General features: G+C 38.0%; 1 protein-coding gene across 1 annotated transcript in view; it reads left to right on the top strand.

The window, feature by feature from the left end:
* The window catches only part of MAN2A1 (mannosidase alpha class 2A member 1), a 165861-nt gene that overhangs the window by 42551 nt on the left and 103206 nt on the right, over positions 1 to 20104 (top strand). Inside the window, exon 5 of the mRNA XM_019450524.2 lies at positions 16507 to 16634. Within this exon, the coding sequence (XP_019306069.2) occupies positions 16507 to 16634 (128 nt within the window). The remainder of the gene's footprint in view (positions 1 to 16506; positions 16635 to 20104) is intronic.

Here is a 20104-nt window from a genome sequence, read left to right as displayed (position 1 = left end):
GAGGCTACCTGGATTCAAATCCTGGCACTCCCATCTACTGTGTGAACTTTGGGCATATTACTTTTGTGAACCTCATTTTCTTCATTTGTCAAGTGGGGATAATATTGAGACCTCTTCTGGTTTTTTTCAAGGATTGGATGAATAGAAATAAATGCTTAGGACAATGCCTGGCATATTCTAAGTCCTTAATAAATATTGGAAGCTCTTGTTACTTTAACTTTTATTTGTCACTCTGAGTATTTCTCTTGGACACTGAATATAGTTTTTAGTTTTGAAGTCATCATGAGAGTCTTCATCTTATTTTTTGTAATGTTTATTTATTTATTTTGAGAGAGTGTGCATGTCTGTGCACAGGAGAGGGACAGAGAGAGAGGGAGAGAGAGAGAATCCCAAGCAGGCTCTGCACTGTCAGTGCGGAGCCTGACATGGGTCTCGATCTCATGAACTGTGAGATTGTGCCCTGAGCCGACATCGAGAGTCAGACGCTTAACCGACTGAGCCACCCAGGCGCCCCTAGTCTTCATCTTTTAATAAAAGCATCTAACTATAAAATTAATGTTTTATTAAAAAAACCTTTTTAATGTATTGCTTCAGTGAAGTTAACCTTCCCCGCCCCCCCCCATCACTTCCCTGCTCAGATGTTTTTAGGATTTTAAAAGTTTTATCCATAAAATTCTAAATTTTCACCATGTATCTAGGTATGTGTATAACTTACTATTAACTTTTCCATATATCAATTCAGACATCTTCAGTTTATGTTTTCTGCTGTTATTACTTACTGTTTTTATTTCCTTTGTTTTAGGATTAAATTTTCTGGTTACTGACTCTTCTGCACGTGCATTTTTTATTTCTTTGTTATATTTCCTGTGTTTGGGAGATTTTTCTTAAGGTTTCTTTTCTCTCTCAGGTTCAGTTCTTTGTGGTATGGAAGGTGTTCTTTTCTGGCTTTGAATGCTTGGTTTTAACTGTTTTTGTTTGTTTTTTGCCCTTCTGCATTCTTTACATTGTACCCTGTAAGTCCAAGTATTTTCCTCCTTTTTATTCATCCTTGAGCAATAACAGATGTGTCCACACCTGGAATTTGTCCCAAAACAGAGAGTGTAGCAGGCTTCCAGTTCCTTCCTGTTCTGACTACTTTGTTTCCTTGTGGTGGGTGTTGGTTAAAATGGCTGGCCAGCATCCATTCCACCTGGTTTCCTTTTGGGAAATGGTCTGTCACACACGTAAGTCAGACTCTCCATCTTCCTGCCTCAGGTCAGACAGACCAGCTATGACCTGAGCTCAGCTGATCAGTATAATATTTCCTAGGGTCTGAATCTTTGGAGAGTGAAGCGAGGGTGACAGATGGAAGCAGGGGAAGCAGACACGGAGGGAAGGTTGCAGGCCATCCCTCACGGCACTGGTGCATTCCCAAGACTCTTCTCATCCGTGACATGGTCCCTGTGATCCCTGTAGCACGGCCCCTCATTTTCTTCCAGCCCTTCGTTAAGCCTGGACTTTTAGTCCTCGGTTTTGCGTGCTCAGGAGAGTCTCTCAATGCAGTTGCTCTCCAGAGCCGGCAGGTGTTGCTTGCAAACAAGAAAGCTAGCTGATGTATTTCCCCCTGCTCATATCCTTTGTTGGAGAGCTGGATTCTGAAAGGCTGCATGAGCATCAGGGGCCCAGCAGCTGGAAAATATGTCCTTGATGTGAGCAACACTAGCCGAGGGGAAGAGACGAGCTGGGACTGTGGGAAGATGGAGAAATTTATGAAGTGTCTGCTCTTTGCGCAGCCCAGGATTGGCTTTCTTCATGTAGCATTTTTTTTTTTTTTTTTTTAATATGACCTGTAAGCCAAGTAAGAGCTTTGGCCTGTCTGAAGGTTCTGCTTCATAAGAGTGTAGGGAAGAGTCCAGCCAAGTCTGAAGGAAACTAGGCTTGCTGCCTGCTGCTTTTGGTAAGGTGAGGCCATGCTTGGTTCCTCCCAGTGTGGCTGTATTAGGGAGCCATCCTCTGTAGCAGTAAAGAGCTTGGGGTGGAGAGACTTTTGTAGGAAGAGCCCAAAGAGAGAAGCATGAAGACTGTGATTAGTGTTTGTCCCAGGATTCAGCTTTGCTTCAGTCCTTGGCCCTCCAACTTAGGGGCTGTTGCCCAGTTCTCTCTGAGTCTTTTCTCTTCATGATTCGGGACTCCTCGTTGGTTTCTCTTGCAGGGCAATTGCAAGTCTGTACTTGAATTCTTTCTTTCACACTTGAATTCTTTCTTTCACCTCCACAGTATGTCAGAAATGCCACCAGTTTTATGGCATGAGGGTAGTCCCCTTTACCTGATTCTATCTGGATGCAAGTTTCTATCCCTTTTTCTTTTCTCTTGGCCATTTTACTTAGGTTGAACTGTATGATATTGCCAAAATTGTACCATTTTTGATGTACGAAAATGTCAGTTTCACGTGATTCAACCTAATACTAAGAAGAGAGAATGGTAAGATGTTGGGAGTGGGAATGCACATTAGAATCTAATGTTCAGTCTTTTGTCTTAACCTTCCTTTGAGAGATGCTGTTTTGGCAATGGGAAATATTCTGGAATATAGGCCTGATCTTAATGATATCATTTTGCTTGAAGAATGTATTGCTTTATGGCAACAATAGGGCAAACGAGTTTTATTTCTGGTCAAGCTTTGGCACAGTTTTCTCCCTTCTTGTTATAATCATTCACTTTTACTCATTTATTACATTTATCTGTGGAAAGAGGGTAATAGCATTTTTTTTCCCTATTTACTTAAACATAACATTCTTAATCCTCCTTGCCTGAATGCATGTTTTTTTGGGAAAAGTTAATAAATACATAGGTGTGCTCTTATTATTTAAAATTCTGAGCTTGTCCCAACTGGCAGTAGTGACAGAATTTTTTTTTTTTTTACTGCTAGTATAAGGCTTATGCAATGGTTTATTTTTTCCCTTTTGAAGATGAGTCTATGGATTATATGTCTGTACCTAAATTTGCAAGCTAGCTGTTGCAGAACAGAACCTGTTAATTCCAGCAGAGTTCCATGTAAGCTTTTATTGTCCCTGAAGAATACCAATTGATTGTGGAAACTTAACAGAAACATAACTCAAATGATCCCATAATCTATTCTAGCAGTGACTTGTTTGATTCTTACCCCCTGTGGCAGCAGTATTCAGCTCCATGCTTTTAAAAATGAGAATCTAGTTAACTAAAGGAGATCCATGCAAACAACATCTAGCTTTTTTATTTTGTGTGTGTGATTCAGTGTAATTTAATCAATTATAGTCACGGTGCCTACTTGTAACACATAGCCAGTGCATTTAAAAGAAACTGCCTCCTGTTAAATAATCAGCACATTTTCTGTCTATGCTTGTTTTATTTTTGAAAATGACTAGTATGTTAACATTCTTTTTACTTTTTAGGCTTCGTATTTGAATATTTTTCGGCTAAATGCAGTTAAATACTGCATGATGTTTATAATACATCAAAATGTGAATCCTTATTCAGAGTCAAGCAGCTGAAACATTAGCCTTAGCATTTCCTTTGACTAGCACCCAGCATATTACATATTCATTTTTCCTCTCTGAGCTCTGAGACATTAACACAGTTTTTACAGTGTATGTGCTCCTGCTGTTGAGACTGGTGTTCAGTGAAGAAGCCCCATGAGTTGTAAGAACCTAGAATAGTTTGTGTGTTTACCAGAGTCTTGACCAGCTTCCCTGTGTGGACCTTTTGGTATGAAATAAGGCTTCAGATACATGCTGGGAGGAAGGTTACCATTGGTGCATTGTTATGGAAGTTACAGTTAATGAAGATATTTTATCTTCGTCACCTTGCTGGGTTTCATTGCTTTGCCAGGAATGCAAAATCTTTAATCTCTCTACCCTTCTCTTACATCTTTTTTCCTAGGTCTATATTTAAGTGAACCTTCTACTCTCTTTTCTTAACCCTCTGTTTGCTTATTGAAATCAGAGAAATGTTTGAGATTACATTCTTAAATAATATAAATCCTAACTTATTGATGTACATTTTGGGTTTCAGTTTCTAGAAAAAGTTCTTATACAGGCTAACTTATTATACATTTTATACAGGTCAGATTTTATGGTGTTTGACCAAACGCTGCTGTAAAATTTGCAGAGCAATGAGAAGTTAACAGTGTGTCTTGTGATGTTCAAGGTAAATTGCAGATTTGGATTGAGTTTAGAGCCTAAAGATACATAACATTTCATCAAAGGAATCAAAGCAGTTCACCGGTGTCTAAAATAACTTCAGTGCTAATAGTTGAAGCAGCAGCATATGTGTATTTGAAAAAGTATGTATTCCTTCCCCACTTCGTCCAATCCCTGTTCACTTCCAGTGAGGCCGCTTTGCTTTTCTTCCACCCCTCAGTCACTTCAGCTGGTGGCTTCTCTTTACATGGTGGATACTGGCAAAAGCCATGAGGGACTACCAGCATCGGATGTTTCCTCAATCCTCCTGGGAGGACTCTTCACAGCAGCGACCCTGATCGCTCTAGTCTCATTGAAATTCTTCCCATTTTTGTCTTCTGTGACCCAGAGCTCTTTCTCTCCTGTTCCTATTCCTGCTTTGCTGAGCATTCCTTTTTCATCTCCTCAGTTTCTTCCTCTGCTCATTTCCTAAATGTCCCTTTTCTCACCTGTGGGGTGGCATCCCTTGTTCTCCTCTTCACTTTGCAGGCTCATCCACACTATTGTTTTAATTACTGGGTGTTTGGGCTGCTTCCAGATCCAAAGCTCCAACCTCAACTTCTTTTTTTCCCTATTTAGTTATAATATTAACAGCTAACACTTCCTGAGTGCTTAATGTATACCAGGCATGGTGTAAGCATTTACATGTATTTACTGAGTTGGTCCTATAGCTTTCTTATGAATTAAGATGACTTAGGTTTCCTTATGAGGAAACTGAGGCAGAGGTGTTAAGGGATGCACCTAGGGTCCTCCAGCTAGTAAGTATGGCATGAGGACCAGAGCCAGACAGTCTTGACCTGGAGCTGGTGCCCTGACCTATTGTGTGCTCTACCTTCCCACTGGCCCTCAGGCTACATCCAGTCAATCCCCAAGCCTTGTGAGTTGTGCCTCCTTAGTATTTCTGTGCTCTGAATCCCAGCTCCAGCCCCATTACTCTTCGTTTCCTGCTATTCTGAAAACCTCCACCTGGTCTTCCCGTTTCTAGTTGTGCCTCTTGCAGGTGTTCTCCATTTCACCAGGAGTTAGGCTTGTAATAAATGATTTTGTCCATGTCGCTTCTTGGCTTTAAAATGCTTCAGTGATGCTTCAGTGTCAAAAGGTACAGATCTATGTCCTCTGTCTGGCACACACTGGCTTTTGCTCTGTGATTCCTCCCTGCTTGTCCACCCTTACCTCCCATCACTTAGCCCTTCTGAGCCACGTGGGTGTCTGCAGACTCTTGCTATTTCTTGCTTAGGAATTTGCCTGTCAGTTGAGCTTAGAGTTTGTTTGGGTTTTTTTTTTTCCCCTTTTGTGCACTGGTTAATCTCAGTATTACTCATTTTTCAAGACCCAGCTGAGACAATATTTTATTATCTTATTTCCAAAACCTTCCCTTATTGACTCCACTCTTCATTCAATAAATATTTACTGTGCTAGACTCCAGGGATATAGGTGATCAGTAAGACAGACCTGATCCCATCCTTCAAGGCAGAGCAGGGAAGACATATAATTAAATGCAGTATCACAATCAAGTGTTTTCCTTCTATGGATGCGTGAAGGGGGTCTTGGAAGACTTCCTGAAGCAGGTGGTGGTATTCAAGCTGAAACCTGAAAGGCGGTTAGAATTAGCCGGGTATGTAGGAGGTGGCAGAGGGTGGGGAAGGAATTCCAGGGTATGAGAAGAGAATTGTGATTATGGGCCAAGGATTAGTAAGAGCTTGGCATGTTCAAACACCTGGACACAGTGTCTGAGGCTGCAGCAGTGTGGAGGAAAGTGTGTGTACTTGGGCTGGGTAATGTACGGTCATCAGGGAGATGCAAATTATAACTACTCTAAGATTCTGTCCCCAACCTTTTAGAATGGCTAAAATCAAAAAGACTGCCAACACCAAGAGTTGACGAAGAAGGTGCAGCAGTTGGAACTGCCCTATTGCCAGTGGGAATGTAAAATGGTACAACTGCTCTCTGAAAGCCACTAGAGTTTTCCAGAGTTAAACATACATCATGTGGCCTAGGAGCCCCCTCCTAGGAATTTATCTAAGAGAAATGAAAACATGTTCACAAAAAGACTTGTTCACACATTTTCATAGGGAAGTTTTCCTAGTAACTTCAAACTGGAAACATTTCAAATGCCCATCAACAAGATAATAGATGAAAAACTTGTGGCATATTTGTGCAATGGAATACTCCTCAACGATGAAAAATAATGAATTACTGAGATGCATAGTAATATGTAAATACGTTCTAAATAAAAACATATTAATATGTAATACGTTCTAAAGAACGTATAAAGCAAAAAAAAAAAAAAAAAGCCTGATGCAGAAGAGTAAATAGTGTATGATTTTATTTTATGAAGTGTAAGAGTAGCTCAGCTTATCTATTATGATGGAAATCATGAAGTAAGAAGAATGTCTTTCTCTTTGGGGGCACTTGAGGTAGGAAACGATTGGAAAGAGGCATGAAGGAACTCTCTGAGTTAATGGAAATAGTCCATATCTTGTTTTGGTGATTACAGGGATGTAAACAGTTGTCAAAGCTGATCAGACTAAACACATGTATATTGTGTGTTGTTGTCTCAATTAAAAGTCTTTTAGAAAATACATTGCAGCCCTAAAATAATGATAGGTCTATTTATTAATATGGAAAGATAGGTTGCTCATGGTATAGTATTAAGTAAAATAAGTTGGTTAAAAACTCTACCATGACCCCTTATGCATTTATAGCAAGATACTTAGATTTTTAAATTCTATTCCTTAACCTCTTATGTATTTTCTGATTCATTTTGAATGAACATTTATTTTATTTTGGAGAATGAGAACATGAAGTAATATTTACTATACAGTGAAATATTTAAAGGATAGCCTCTTTTCTTTTCATTTTTTTAAGTTTTTATTTAAATTCCAGCAGCTAACACACAGTGTAATATTAGTTTTATGTGTACAATTTAGTGATTCAACACTTACATACAACACCCAGTGCTCATCACAAGTGCTTAATTCCCATCAACTAATTAACGTAATCCCTCACCCATCTTCTCTCTGGTAACCATCAGTTTGTTCTCTACACCCAAGAATCTGTTTCTTGGTTTGTCTCTCTCTTTTTTCCTTCTATGAGTATTTGTTTTGTTTCTTAAATTCCACATATGAGTGAAATCATACACTATTTGTCTTTCTGTGACTAATTTCACTTAGAATGATACTCTCTAGCTCTATCCACGTTGTTGCAAATGGCAAGATTTCATTCTTTTTATACCACTTCTTCTTTATCCACTTACCAGTCTATGGACATTTGGGCTTTTCCCATAAATGGCTATTGTTGATAATGCTGCTATAAACATCGGGGTGCATGTATCCCTTCGGATTAGTATTTTTGTATCCTTTGGGTAAAAATACTTAGTCGTGTAATTGCTGGGTCATAGGGTAGTTCTATTTTTAATTTTTTCAGGAACTTCCATACTATTTTCCACAGTGGCTACACCAGTTTGCATACAGAACATCCTCTTATTAAAACTTTACAGAAATGATTAATTGAGCCATCTAATATGGGAAATAGTCTTAAATAAAATTTTATGACCATCTTATGCTATGGCTGTGTTAGTTTTCAATGCTTAGGAGAAATCAGAGTATCACATTTATAGTTTAGAAAAATTTTTCATTAATGTTTTAATGTAAGTCCAAGTATATGCAGGGTACATAGTGAAGGGTAAGAGATAAACCACCCCTGTCTCCATGTCATCTAGTTCTTCCCACGGGACACAGCTGCTGTGAACAAACTTATTTTCTAGATATACAGGAAAATATATGTAATATATACATATGTACAAAGACATATGCATGTGTATTATGCAAATGGCAGCATGCTGTGCACATTGTACCGATTTTTTTAGGAGTTTTTTTTTAAATTGTGGTAAAATATTCATAACATAAAATTTACCACTTTAGTGATTTTATGTGTACCATTTGGTAGCATTAGGTCCATTCACATTGCTGTGCAGCCATAACTTTCCTCTGTCTCTAGAACTTTTTCATCATCTCAAACTGTAACTGCGTACCTGTTAAGAACTTGCCATTCACCTTCACCTCAGCCCCTGGCAATCACCATTCTATTTCTGTTTCGAGAAGTTTGCCTACTTCAGGTACCTCATAAGTGGAATCATATAGTATGTGTCTCATTGTGTCTGGCTTTGCTTCACTCTGCATAAAGTCTTCAAGGTTCACCCATATTGAAATGTGTCAGAATTCCCTTCCTTTTTAAGGCTGAATCAGGATAATTCATTGCATGATTTACCACATTTTGTTTATCTATTCATCCATCAAAGGACATTTGGGTAGTTTCTTTCTGTTCTTTTTTCTTTTTTTAAGTTTATCTTGTTTTGAGAGAGAGAGAGGGATAGAGTGAATCCCAAGCAGGCTCTGCACTAATAGCACAGAGCCCAGCGCGGGGCTGGAACTTAGGAACCATGAGATCATGACCTGAGCCACTAAGAGTCAGATGCTTAACTGACTGAGCCACCCAGGCACCCCTGGGTTATTTCTACCTTTTGGCTCTTGTGAATAATACTGCTATGAGCATAGGTATACAAATATCTGTTCAGGTCCCTGCTTTTAATTCTTTTGTGTATCTGTCCAGCAGTGGAATTACTGGATCATGTAGTAATCCTATGTTTAAATAGGACATGCAGGACCCCCATGTTGTTTCCCACAGCAATTGCACCATTTTACACTGCTACCCATAATGTACAAGGTTTCCAGTTACTTTGCATCCTCATCAGAATCTATTTGCTGTGGGTTTTTTTTTATTTGTTTTGTTTCTATTTTTAATTTCCATACTAATGTGTATTGTACCATGCTTTTTAAAAAAAAAATTATGAATATAATTTATTGTCAGATTGGCTTACAAACAACACCTGGTGCTCATCTCAACAAGTGCCCTCCTCAATGCCCAGCACCCATTTTCCCTCTCCCCCGCCCCGCATCAACCCTCAGTTTGTTCTCTGTATTTAGGAGTCTCTTGTGGTTTGCCTCCCTCCCTCTCTGTTTGTAACTATTTTCCCCTTCCTCTTTCCTGATGGTCTTCTGTTGAGTTTCTCAAGATCCACATATGAGTGAAAACATATGAAATCTGTCCTTCTCTGACTTATTTCACTTAGCATAATGATACCTTCCAGTTCCATCCACACTGGTGCAAATGGCATGATTTCATTCTTTCTCATTGCCAAGCAGTATTCCATTTTATGCATAAACCACGTCTTCTTTATCTATTCATCAGTTGATGGACTTTTAGGCTCTTTCCATAATTTGGCTATTGTTGAAAGTGCTGCTGTAAACATTGGGGTACAAGTGCCCCTGTGCATCAGCACTCCTGTATCCCCCTTGGGTAAATTCCTAGCAATGCTATTGCTGGGTCATAGGGTAGATCTATTTTTAATTTTTTGAGGAACCTCCACACTGTTTTCCAGAGTAGCTGCATCAGTTTGTATTCCCAACAGTGCAAGAGGGTTCCCATTTCTCCACATCCTTGCCAGCATCTATAGTCCCCTGATTTGTTCATTTTAACTTCTCTGACTGGTATGAGGTGGTATCTCAGTTTGGCTTTGATTTATATTTCCCTAATGATGAGTGATGTCGAGCATCTTTTTATGTATCTGTTGGCCATCTGGATGTCTTCTTTGGAAAAATGTCTATTTATGTCTTCTGCCCATTTCTTCACTGGGTTATTTGTTTTTTGGGTGTTGAGTTTGGTAAGTTCCTTATAGATTTTGGATACTAGCCCTTTATCCGATATGTCATTTGCAAATATCTTTTCCCATTCCGTTGGTTGCCTTTCAGTTTTGTTGTTTGTTTCCTTTGCAGTGAAGAAACTTTTTATCTTGATGAGGCCCCAGTAGTTCACTTTTGCTTTTAATTCTCTTGCCTTTGGAGATGTGTCGAGTAAGAAATTGCTGCGGTTGAGGTCAAAGAGGTTGTTGCCTGCTTTCTTCTGTAGGATTTTGATGATTTCCTGTCTCACATTTAGGTCTTTCATCCATTTTGAGTTTATTTTTGTGTATGTACCATGCTTTTTAACCTTAATATCTTGGAGAACCTTCCAGGAGAGAAGAGCCCACCCTCCCCCCTCTTTTTTTATGTTTGTTTATTAAAAATTTTTCTTAATGTTTATTTCTGAGAGAGAGAGACAGAATGTAACTGGGGGAGAAGCAGAGAGAGAGGGAGACACAGAATCCGAAGCAGGATCCAGGCTCTGAGCTGTCAGCACAGAGCCCATCGTGGAGCTTAAACTCATGAACTGCGAGATCATGACCTGAGATAAAGTCAGATGCTTAACTGACTGAGCCACCTAGGTGCTTCTGAAGAGCTCCTTTTTTAAAGATGGTATAAAAATCTATATTATCAGTGGACCTTAATTTATTTAACTCTTTGCAATGGATGCCCATGTAGTTTTATTTCTGGTCTTTTGTGAATGCATGGAATGTATCTTCATATGTAGTGTACATAATGCTTTTGTTTATTTTTATACTTTAAAATACTTCTTGACTTTTTTAATGAATATGTACAGAAGTATATATGCATTTTAAAATTTGATAGTTATTGCCAGCAATATGTGACAATACCTGTGTCCATACATCCTTGATGTCATAGTGTGACGTCACACACAACATTTTGATGTTTCCAGTGTGATGAGTAAACGTGGCATCTCATTGAAGTTGTAATTTGCACTTCCTTCTGAGTGAGACTAAATTTCTTTTCAGTTTGGGAAGACAAGAATTTCTGAAATAAATGCTTCACATTCTTTGTTCACTTGTCTTATGAGGTCTTGGTACCCTTTTCTAAAAGGAACCCTGAGTAGTAAATATTGACCAAACCGGAGGAGACTCCTGCCTTCATGCAGCCTACAGTCTGTTGAGGGAGAAAGACAGTAAACAGACAGTGTGTAATTAGGTTTTGTGATAAATGCTATGAAAGAAATTTTAGGGTTTTCATGAAAGATAACAATTTAGGTGGGATGGGATATGGTGGCTACAACGGGCTCCCAGTGGATCTGTAAGAGCCAGTGAGGTAGATGGTTTCTGGGGGGAGGTGGTATTATTCCAGGAAGAAAGATTGCACGGACAGTGAACTAAAAGAAGGAGTATGGCTGGAATGAAGTGAGGAAGAAATGATGGGAGATAACTCATTAGCCATTTGTGCCTCGTGTACTAAATCTTTAAAGACAGGCATCAACAATATTGACAAGTATATGACGAATTTCCCCAATTATTCCTATATGAGGAATCTTAAAACAGATTTTACTTTTCTTATTAGGTACTTCCCATGAAAGGCATACGAATCAAGCAAATGATAAGCAAATGTTTTTAGGGTATTAATTGATTCATCGGGAGCCTCCATCTTTTTGAATTTTCCAGTTAACTAAATTTTTATTTAAGAATGAATCCCTGTACATCATCTTGTATTATTTCATATTTCCCCAGATGTATGATTACAAATTCAACTCGTTTTCTCATGTGAAATTAATTTGTGATTCTTTGAAGCTTGCTAAATGATGCATTTTTTACTACTAAGTTATCTGTAACAATTTCCCCATTAGGGAAAAAAGCTCTTTGAGTCTATCCTTCTGTGTGTGACCAAATTCCAAATGTGTGATATGTCTACATAGGGAAAAAGTGACACTCAGAGAAAATTATTTGCAGCTTCATGTGCTTGGCAAGTACATTCTTAAGTTAAATTCTACATCTTAGGCAAAGTGAGCCTAATTTTGATCAGTTATTTAGCTAAGCTTTTTATACCAAATTCCTAAGCATTGAAATGATAGAAACATAGAAATGTGTGATGCCGTTACCAGTAGTTACAAGTCAGCCATTTAAAAGAGTGAAACAGGAGTGTTTTGATTTTGAAAGTTAATTTTGAAAGTTAGTGCCTGGTTTCCTGTTTTCTAGATTTGCTGTGCATATATATTTTCTTTCCTTCCCTTTTCCTGTCTTTTCACTTTTGCTTCTAGATCTCATGTTTATTAGGAAGTATGAGGAAAAATTGTACACGTAAAAAACTTGCCAAAAGCCAGTTTCTTGGCAGAAACTAAGCAATAGATCCTATGGAGGGAGCATGTCTTTTTTGATTTTGTATTCTCCTAGTGCAGAGAAATAGCTCAGGTGATGCTTGTTGAATATGGAGTACATGGAAATTGGAAGCACCTGTATTTTTTCTAAGTAACTTTTTCTGTAGTTATAGGTATTTCCTGTTATGTGATTAAAAAAATTATTAAAGTCTCAAATGTACAGTTGCGGTCCATCTTAATTTTATTTGCATTGTGTTGCTAACAGTGGCAGTTTTAAATATGGCACTTTTTTGTAGGCTAACATAGCTTTCCTGTTATTTTCCTGTTATTGCTTATATACATTGGTGGGGGGGGGGCTGTGTGGCTCAGTCGGTTAAGCATCAACTCTTGGTTTTGGCTCAGGTCATGATCTCTTGGTTTGTGGGTTCTAGCCACACGATTTAAATTTTTATAAATAAAACTATGTCCCATTCTTTTCCACTTATTTAATCTGCTATTTTAATAGTATAAATATTTTATTTTTTTAATGTTTATTTATTTTGAGAGTGAGAGAGAGTGCGAGTATGAGCAGGGGAGAGGTGGAGGGAGAGAGAAGATCCCAAGCAGGCTGCACACTCAGCACAGAGCCTGACGCGGAGCTTGATCTCACAAACTGAATCATGAGATCATGACCTGCACCAAAGTCAAGAATGGGACGCTTAACTGACTGAGCCACAGTCGTCCCAATGGTATAAATACCGTAAAAATAGATTTCATAGCTTTATAGTCTGACCCACCAAAGTGTCTATTTTTGAGTAAGCCACAGTTACATGATAGCTTTTTAACTATAAAAATGGCTTTTATCAAGTAGAATGGCAGGTTTTACTTCATCACTGTTTTCTAGAATGTTTCAGATTCTTTTTATCTTTAACATTTCTTATTGCCTCTCTTTTTTTTCCCCCTTCTGTTTGGTCCTTGACTCTCCTTTTGATTGTTTCTCCTGACTTCCTATCCTTCTCTGTTTCCTCTTTGTTTTAATCCCCTCAAGCTTAATTTTTATATCGGCCTCTTTTCCTTAACTTTTCTTTTACAGTTAGCTCCTTTTAGATGTCTCACTGTCATATCAAACAGCCTTATCCAAATTTACGTTTATGATCACAAAGTGACCTCTCTTCTCAACTGCACTGTGTGTTTAACACTGCCCCACCATTAGACACCAGGAATTAACAGTCCCAAGCCATGTGGGCTGTAATCCTTTCTTCTATCACCCCTGATTTCTTAATTCCCACTGATTTTTCATGAAAACGCCTCCTGTCTCTCTCCTCTTCCATATTTCCTACCACTTTCTAGGTTGTACCACCTCATACCTCATATTATTCCGAGACTCCTTTCCACCTGGCCCTGTGCTGACCGGTTTATTTTGTGTATGTCTCCGAGCTTCATATAATGTAAAACTCTCTGTAAAAAGCTGAGCTGAGAATCTCGTTACACATCCCTCTTACATCTCACAACTATCAGAGTGCCTATTTATGTGCCAAACATGCTTCTCAGGGCTGGGCGTGGAAAAGTGAACAAAACAGCATATCCTGGTTCATGCTCTCTGGGAGCCTATGTTGTGTTCTGATGGTGGGTGGGGCTGAGGAGGGAGAGAGAGAAGACATGGAAATGAACAAGGTAATTCTGGTGTGTGATGGAGTGTGGTGGTATGGTGGGAGTATTTTTAGATTAGGTGCTCAGGCTGACTTCTTTGGGTAGGTTTTATTTGAACAGAGACATGAGGACCACTGGGACCAGTCAGGTTGGGAAAAATAGGAGAGAAGAAAATAAGTAGGTGAGAATATTCTGGAAAACATTTTAATGCATGGGAGGCTTTCCATGCCTTCCCAGAATGAAGTGACAAGACAGTCCTTAAGGTAACCGTTGTGTTCAGGGGTGCCTGGGAGGCTCAGTCGGTTAAGTGTCTGACTTGGCTCAGGTCATGATCTCATGGTTCGTGGGTTCAAGCCCCACATCAGGCTCTGTGCTGACCTCTCAGAGCTTGGAGCCTGCTTCAAATTCTGTGTCTCCTCCTCTCTCTGCCCCTCCCCTGCTCATGCTCTGTGTCTCTCTCTCAAAAATAAACATTAAAAAAAAAAAAGTAACTGTTGTGTTACCTTTCATACATGATTAATGCATGATCATAGTAGCATCTGGGCATCATGGGGAGGGGAAAGAGATAGATTGTTTACAAAGAGACCTGAGAAACTACTTGCTGTATATAGTAGGTGTGATTCTTTGCTCAGTTTGCTGTTTCTTGGAGCCCATTCATGCCTATGGGACAGGAATTACGTAGCAAAATAAAACTGATATAGATGAAAAATTACATCATTGGAGTGATTTTTTTTTTTTTTCATTTTAACTTTTAGTTTTTTTAATCTGTAATTTCTCTTCTCTGTTCAGAAGCAGCAAAGACTTTGTTTGGCCAATTTATTTCTGAAATTTTCCAGAAGATCTGTTTACTGGAATACTGAGATAAGGAGTCACACTTCTATATTTGATGGCCAGAGATTAAATCCCAAATCTGTCCAGACATCTCAGGCTTCCAAGTACTGGCCATAAGATGTAAGAGTCTGGGTCTGGGCCAGAGCCTCCAGAGTGTGGCTAAATCGGGCAGTCGCCAGGAAGATAAGAAAGAGAACTGACTGGAAGTAGTTTGACAGTAAAAGCAGGTCCGAAGAGCCTTGGATTTAGTTGTATTCATAAAGAAATGCTTTTTTTTTTTTTTTTTTTTTTTTTTTTTTTTTTAAATTTCCAGCTTCTGTACCATAAGTTCTTGATTTGGGCCTATGAGAATCCGAGGTTTGACTGGACATTTGGTTTTTTTTTAGACACTCTTAATGAGCTGTCACAGTCTCTATGTGAATTGTTAGTTGGTGATTCCCATGGCAATACAGATTAACCTTTATGCAAGGAATTATTCATTCATTCTAATTATTTTATGATTTTTAAAAAATACTTATTTTTGACAGAGAGCTTGAGTGGGGAGGTGCAGAGAGAGAGGGAGACAGAGGATCTGAAGCAGGCTCCTTACTGACAGCAGAGAGCCTGATGTGGGGCTTGAATTCATGAGCTGTGAGATCACCGCCTGAGCTGTAGTTGGACACTTAATCGACTGAGCCACCAAGGCGCCCCCATTCATTCCGTTTTAAAAAGTGTGTCCATTATCCACTCTGTCACTGATTATACGATTACGCATATGTTTGAATAAATCAGATGTTGTGTTAATGCTGTGGATTCTGTTATAGGCTTTATAGGAAAATGTTAATCTTTTATGTCTGGTCTGCTTCAACTAAATTTGGCTTGGTACTTGACTGTTAGTGGTAGGTATCCAGTGATGTGTATGCTTATTAAAGCTGCTGCTTTTTTCTGAAATTTTACACTATTTTTCAAACCATCGTGCTGTAGACTGACAAGTCTGTGACATTTAAGGTGTTTGCTTAAATTCTTGACTTGTGTACTTCTTCAGGTACTTCTTCAAATTTTTAGTCATGTTTCATTTTTTTCCTTGGAGGAAGCTATCATCTTGTAACAATTCAGTTGCTCTAGGGCTGGGAATCTAGTTACCTTGTATGGCATTATGGCAAAGGAGTACCCAATGGACGGATAATGGTAATGTTACAGCTTTTCACTCAATAATGTAAAATAAACTATACAGATAACATTTTAGCTGAATTTGGAGCAAAGTGCTTAATAATGTTTTCTATATGCCCAGAATCATGTGATATTTACTAGCTTTACCTTTATTATTATTACTTTTGTGTAGTTTGCATGATTAACTTACCAGTGTCAGAAAGACTAAAATAAATATTGATTTTTTTCAATATAGGTGTATTGAAACAAATGTAGTGCTTAAAATGACAGTCCTTCAATAAACCCTCATTCGGCATATACCACAAGTAAAGCGCTTTGCTAGGTGCTTTGCAAGATTCAGAAATAAGTCAGATGTGTTTCCGTCAGGATCTTTGAAGTTGTCTGGGAGATTATAACTTTATGAAAAGGAACTTCCAAAGTGACCTACAGTGGCTTTGCCTGGGGTGGAAGTGGTGGGGGGGGAGTGTCACCACAGACACTTTACTAAGAATGTTTTATCACCAGGGTCACAAATTTGAAATTTATTCCCTGGTTTAAAAAACTTTTTTTAATAACTAATATAAATACTGGTTACACTTAAGGGCTGTCCCTAATGTTTATGCTGTTTTAAATCTTTTATTTGAACTTTTCTTGTGTGTTATTGTAAACTCCTATATTACTTTCTCTCCAGTTTGCTACAAAACGGTCAGTTTGAAATTGTGACAGGTGGCTGGGTTATGCCTGATGAAGCTGCTCCACATTATTTTGCCTTAATTGACCAACTAATTGAAGGACATCAGTGGCTGGAAAAAAATCTAGGTATGTATTAATGTCTTTCTCCTTCATTTGGACAACTTTGGGCAGTTAATTTGGGGGAACATGAGATGAGGCTTTATTTTATTTTTTTTTAAATAACCAGTTTTCCCAGTATTTTTTATCCCTCATCAATTTATGATGTTTATTTGATCATAAGCTAAGTTACATAAATGTAATATGGTCACTTTTACAGTCATCTACTTTGTAATCTATTATTTTATGTATTATTCTTATTAATTTTAGAGTAGTTTTTTTTCTAATAATATCCCACTGGGGTTTTAGTTTTATATTAGTTATAACTATTAGTTAGAAGAGGCAAAAGTCTAATTTACTTGCCTAAGAAAAACAAAAGAAGAATGAAAAGAAGGTATTCGTTTTGTCACTGAGAATACAGAGATATATATGGTAACTTCAGGTATGGTTGGATCCAGGGGACTCGAATTTTGTTGTCTAGGCACTGTCTCTTTTGGTTCTGTTTATTTTTTCATGGCTTTCATCTTCTCCTGGCTCTCTCCACATGGTGAGTAAGATGGCCATAGGCAACTAGGACTCTCATCTTCCTAGTTGAACCAGGAGAAGTTTTCCTTAACAGCTTAACTAATTGGCTCACTTTGGATTAAGTGCATAACCCTGAGCCAGTTTCTGTGGCTAGAGGTATAGGAGCTGAAATCACCAAGGCCTAGTCACCTCTTGGAAATGGTCATGGGGCGGAGGGGTTTGTTGAAGGCAGGGTAAGCCTCACCTGAACCATGTGAATGGGTCGTCCATGAAAGAAGAATCCTGTTACTACTGGAAGAGGATGCTGCACTGATAAAATCAGATGTTCACTATAACTTGTTATGTGTTAATAATTGGTAAATCTAGTTGGAAACTTTATCGGAGTTCTTCATATGATTCCTACACCTTTTCTCAAGTTTGAATTCTTCCAAAATAAAAATAAAGAATGAATGGGGGTGGCAGGGGTTTTAGCTGAATAGTGTGTTGTTTGGAAATACCACATTTGTTTCTCCATTTTTCAGTTGCTGGACATTTAGATTATTCCCCTTTTGGCTGCTGTGAATAATGCTGCTATACACACTTGTGTAAGTTTTTGTGAGGACATATGTTTTCATTTCTTTGGGATACATACCTAGGAACGGAAGTGCTGGGTCATTGGGCAGCATGCTGTGTTAAGCGTTTTGAGGAGCTGCCTAATTGTTTCCAAAATGACTGCACCCTTCTATGTTCTCACCAGCAGTGTAGGAGGGTTCTAATTTCTCCACATCTGCAGCAGCATTTGTTACTGTCTTTTTTATTTTAGCCATGCTAGTGAGTGTGAAATGGTACCTCATTATGGCTTTGATTTGCATTTCCCTAAAGACTATGATGTTAAGCATTTTTTCACGTGTGTATTGTTTGTTTGTATATCTTGTTTGGAAAATTGTCTATTCAAATTATTTGCTATTTTTACAATTGGGTTCTTTGTCTTTTTATTGTTGACTTGTAAGTGTTCTTTATATATTCTTCATACAAGTTTCTTGTCAGACAATGATTTGCAAATATTTTTTTTCCATTCTGTGGGTTTTCAGTTTCATGAAGATGTCCTTTTTTTTTTAATTTTTTCTTAATATTTTTAAAATATTTATTTATTTTTAAAAGAGAGAGAGGGAAACAGAGTGTGAGTGTGTGGGGGGGGGGGGCGATGCACAGAGAGAGAGGGAGACACAGAATCTGAAGCAGGCTCCAGGCTCTGAGCTGTCCGTACAGAGCCCAACACAAGGCGCGAACTCACGAACCGTGAGATCATGACCTGAGCTGAAGTCAGTTGCTTAACCGACTGAGCCACCCAGGTGCCCCATGAAGGTGTCCTTTGATGCACAAAAGTTTTGATTTTGATGAAGTCCAGTTTATTTTTTCTTTTGTCACTTGTGTTTTGATGTCATAACCAAGAAGTCATTATCTAACCCACGATCATGAACTCTGTAGTTTTTTTCTTAGAAATTTTATGGTTTTAGCTCTTAAATTTAGGTAATGAATACATTTGAGAATATGAAGTTTCTTCTGGTGGGCTTTGGCTGCATTTTGTAAATTCATGTTCTGTTTTGTTTTCTAAACAGTTTGGAACAACATGTTATTTTGGATACTTTATTTTTATATTCGGCCATGGAATGCTTTTTTAAATTGTTTAGGTTTTTATTGTTAATTTCTGCTTTTATGAACTTTATTACACTAATATCATTAGAAACTTTTTTTTAAGTTTGAGTTTTTCAGATTGTCTTTTGCCCAAAATACCCATTTTTATAACTGTTCCCTGACTTGTCTTATGTTTTAATACTAAATGTACTTGAAATAATCCAGTTTTATTAATTATATTATTCATATTACTCAGGTTCTAATTTTTAAGTCTATTAGGTTTGCCAGAAATTGAGTGGTGTACTTATTCTTTTTAATGATGCTTTCCTGTTATTTTTCCTAACAGTTTTTACTTTTATATATTTTGACAATCTTAATCTTACTTTAATAGCACAAAATCTTTTTCATGAAAGGAGGTGAGAGCTAGGCAGAGACCTATAAAGGATGCCAGTACTGTGCTAGGTTTTCCTTGGTACAGCACATATTTTTTTAGGAGGAGTTAAGGAGCAAATTGAGGTAAAAGTATAGCATAAAACAAATCCAAACTTTTATAAAGAGGTCATGTTTGCCCTCTTGTGCAGGCTCGCACACATGTGTGTGTTATAAAGCCATAAGTTAGTACTGATACCTCATGTTTCAGTTCAGGATCACAAAGTACATCCTGCTCTCCCACATTTACATATTCTGTAGTTGCTTTTCTTAACAGTGTGAAACTTGGCTCCCTTGTCTCAATTTGCTCAATCTCAGAATGCATGAAAAGCAGCTCCAGAATTTGTTAAACCCATACCACCATAAAAAACCCAAAAATACTAAATAGGGTTCAGGATTTCTTTACAATTTTTAGAGGTAAATTACATATGTGAAATGCAAAAATATGTGGGCAGTTCTTTGAGTTTTGACAGATGCTCTTGGCCCTCTGAGAGTTCTGACTTTTTCTTATCAGTCTCTTTTGCCAGCTTCTCATCTCTGTTCATCTTCAGGATTGTTCTCCAGAGTTCTTCCCTCTCCTCTCTTTTCTGCTACTCTGTGTTATACCTATTTGCATGATACTTTGTGCTGTTAGGATCAGGATTAACTCCTGTTTTAACCCTAGAACCTCTCATACCCTTAGGTTTATGGAAGGTGCTAAACTGGTGTTTGAGTAAAAAAAAAAAATGCACAAGGTAATACTACTTATGTAGATTTATATAGGTTGTATGTAGAAGTTTTCTTTGAGTGTACTGAATAAATAAAAGATGAGGTTTGTATAATGCCAGGTAAATAATCATATTTCATTAATCCAGTCTTTACATTTATTATGTTTATTTTTTACATTGTATCCTTGGAGAAATCGAGGTATATCTTTAGTCAATAGCTCTTAT

The sequence above is a fragment of the Panthera pardus genome, unplaced genomic scaffold (genome assembly GCF_024362965.1).
Source record: "Panthera pardus isolate Hobbes unplaced genomic scaffold, ASM2436296v1 HiC_scaffold_2, whole genome shotgun sequence".
In the NCBI taxonomy this organism is placed as follows: Eukaryota; Metazoa; Chordata; class Mammalia; order Carnivora; family Felidae; genus Panthera; species Panthera pardus.
The sequence above is the reverse complement of the archived record's forward strand: the minus strand, read 5'-3'. Positions and strand labels throughout refer to the sequence as shown.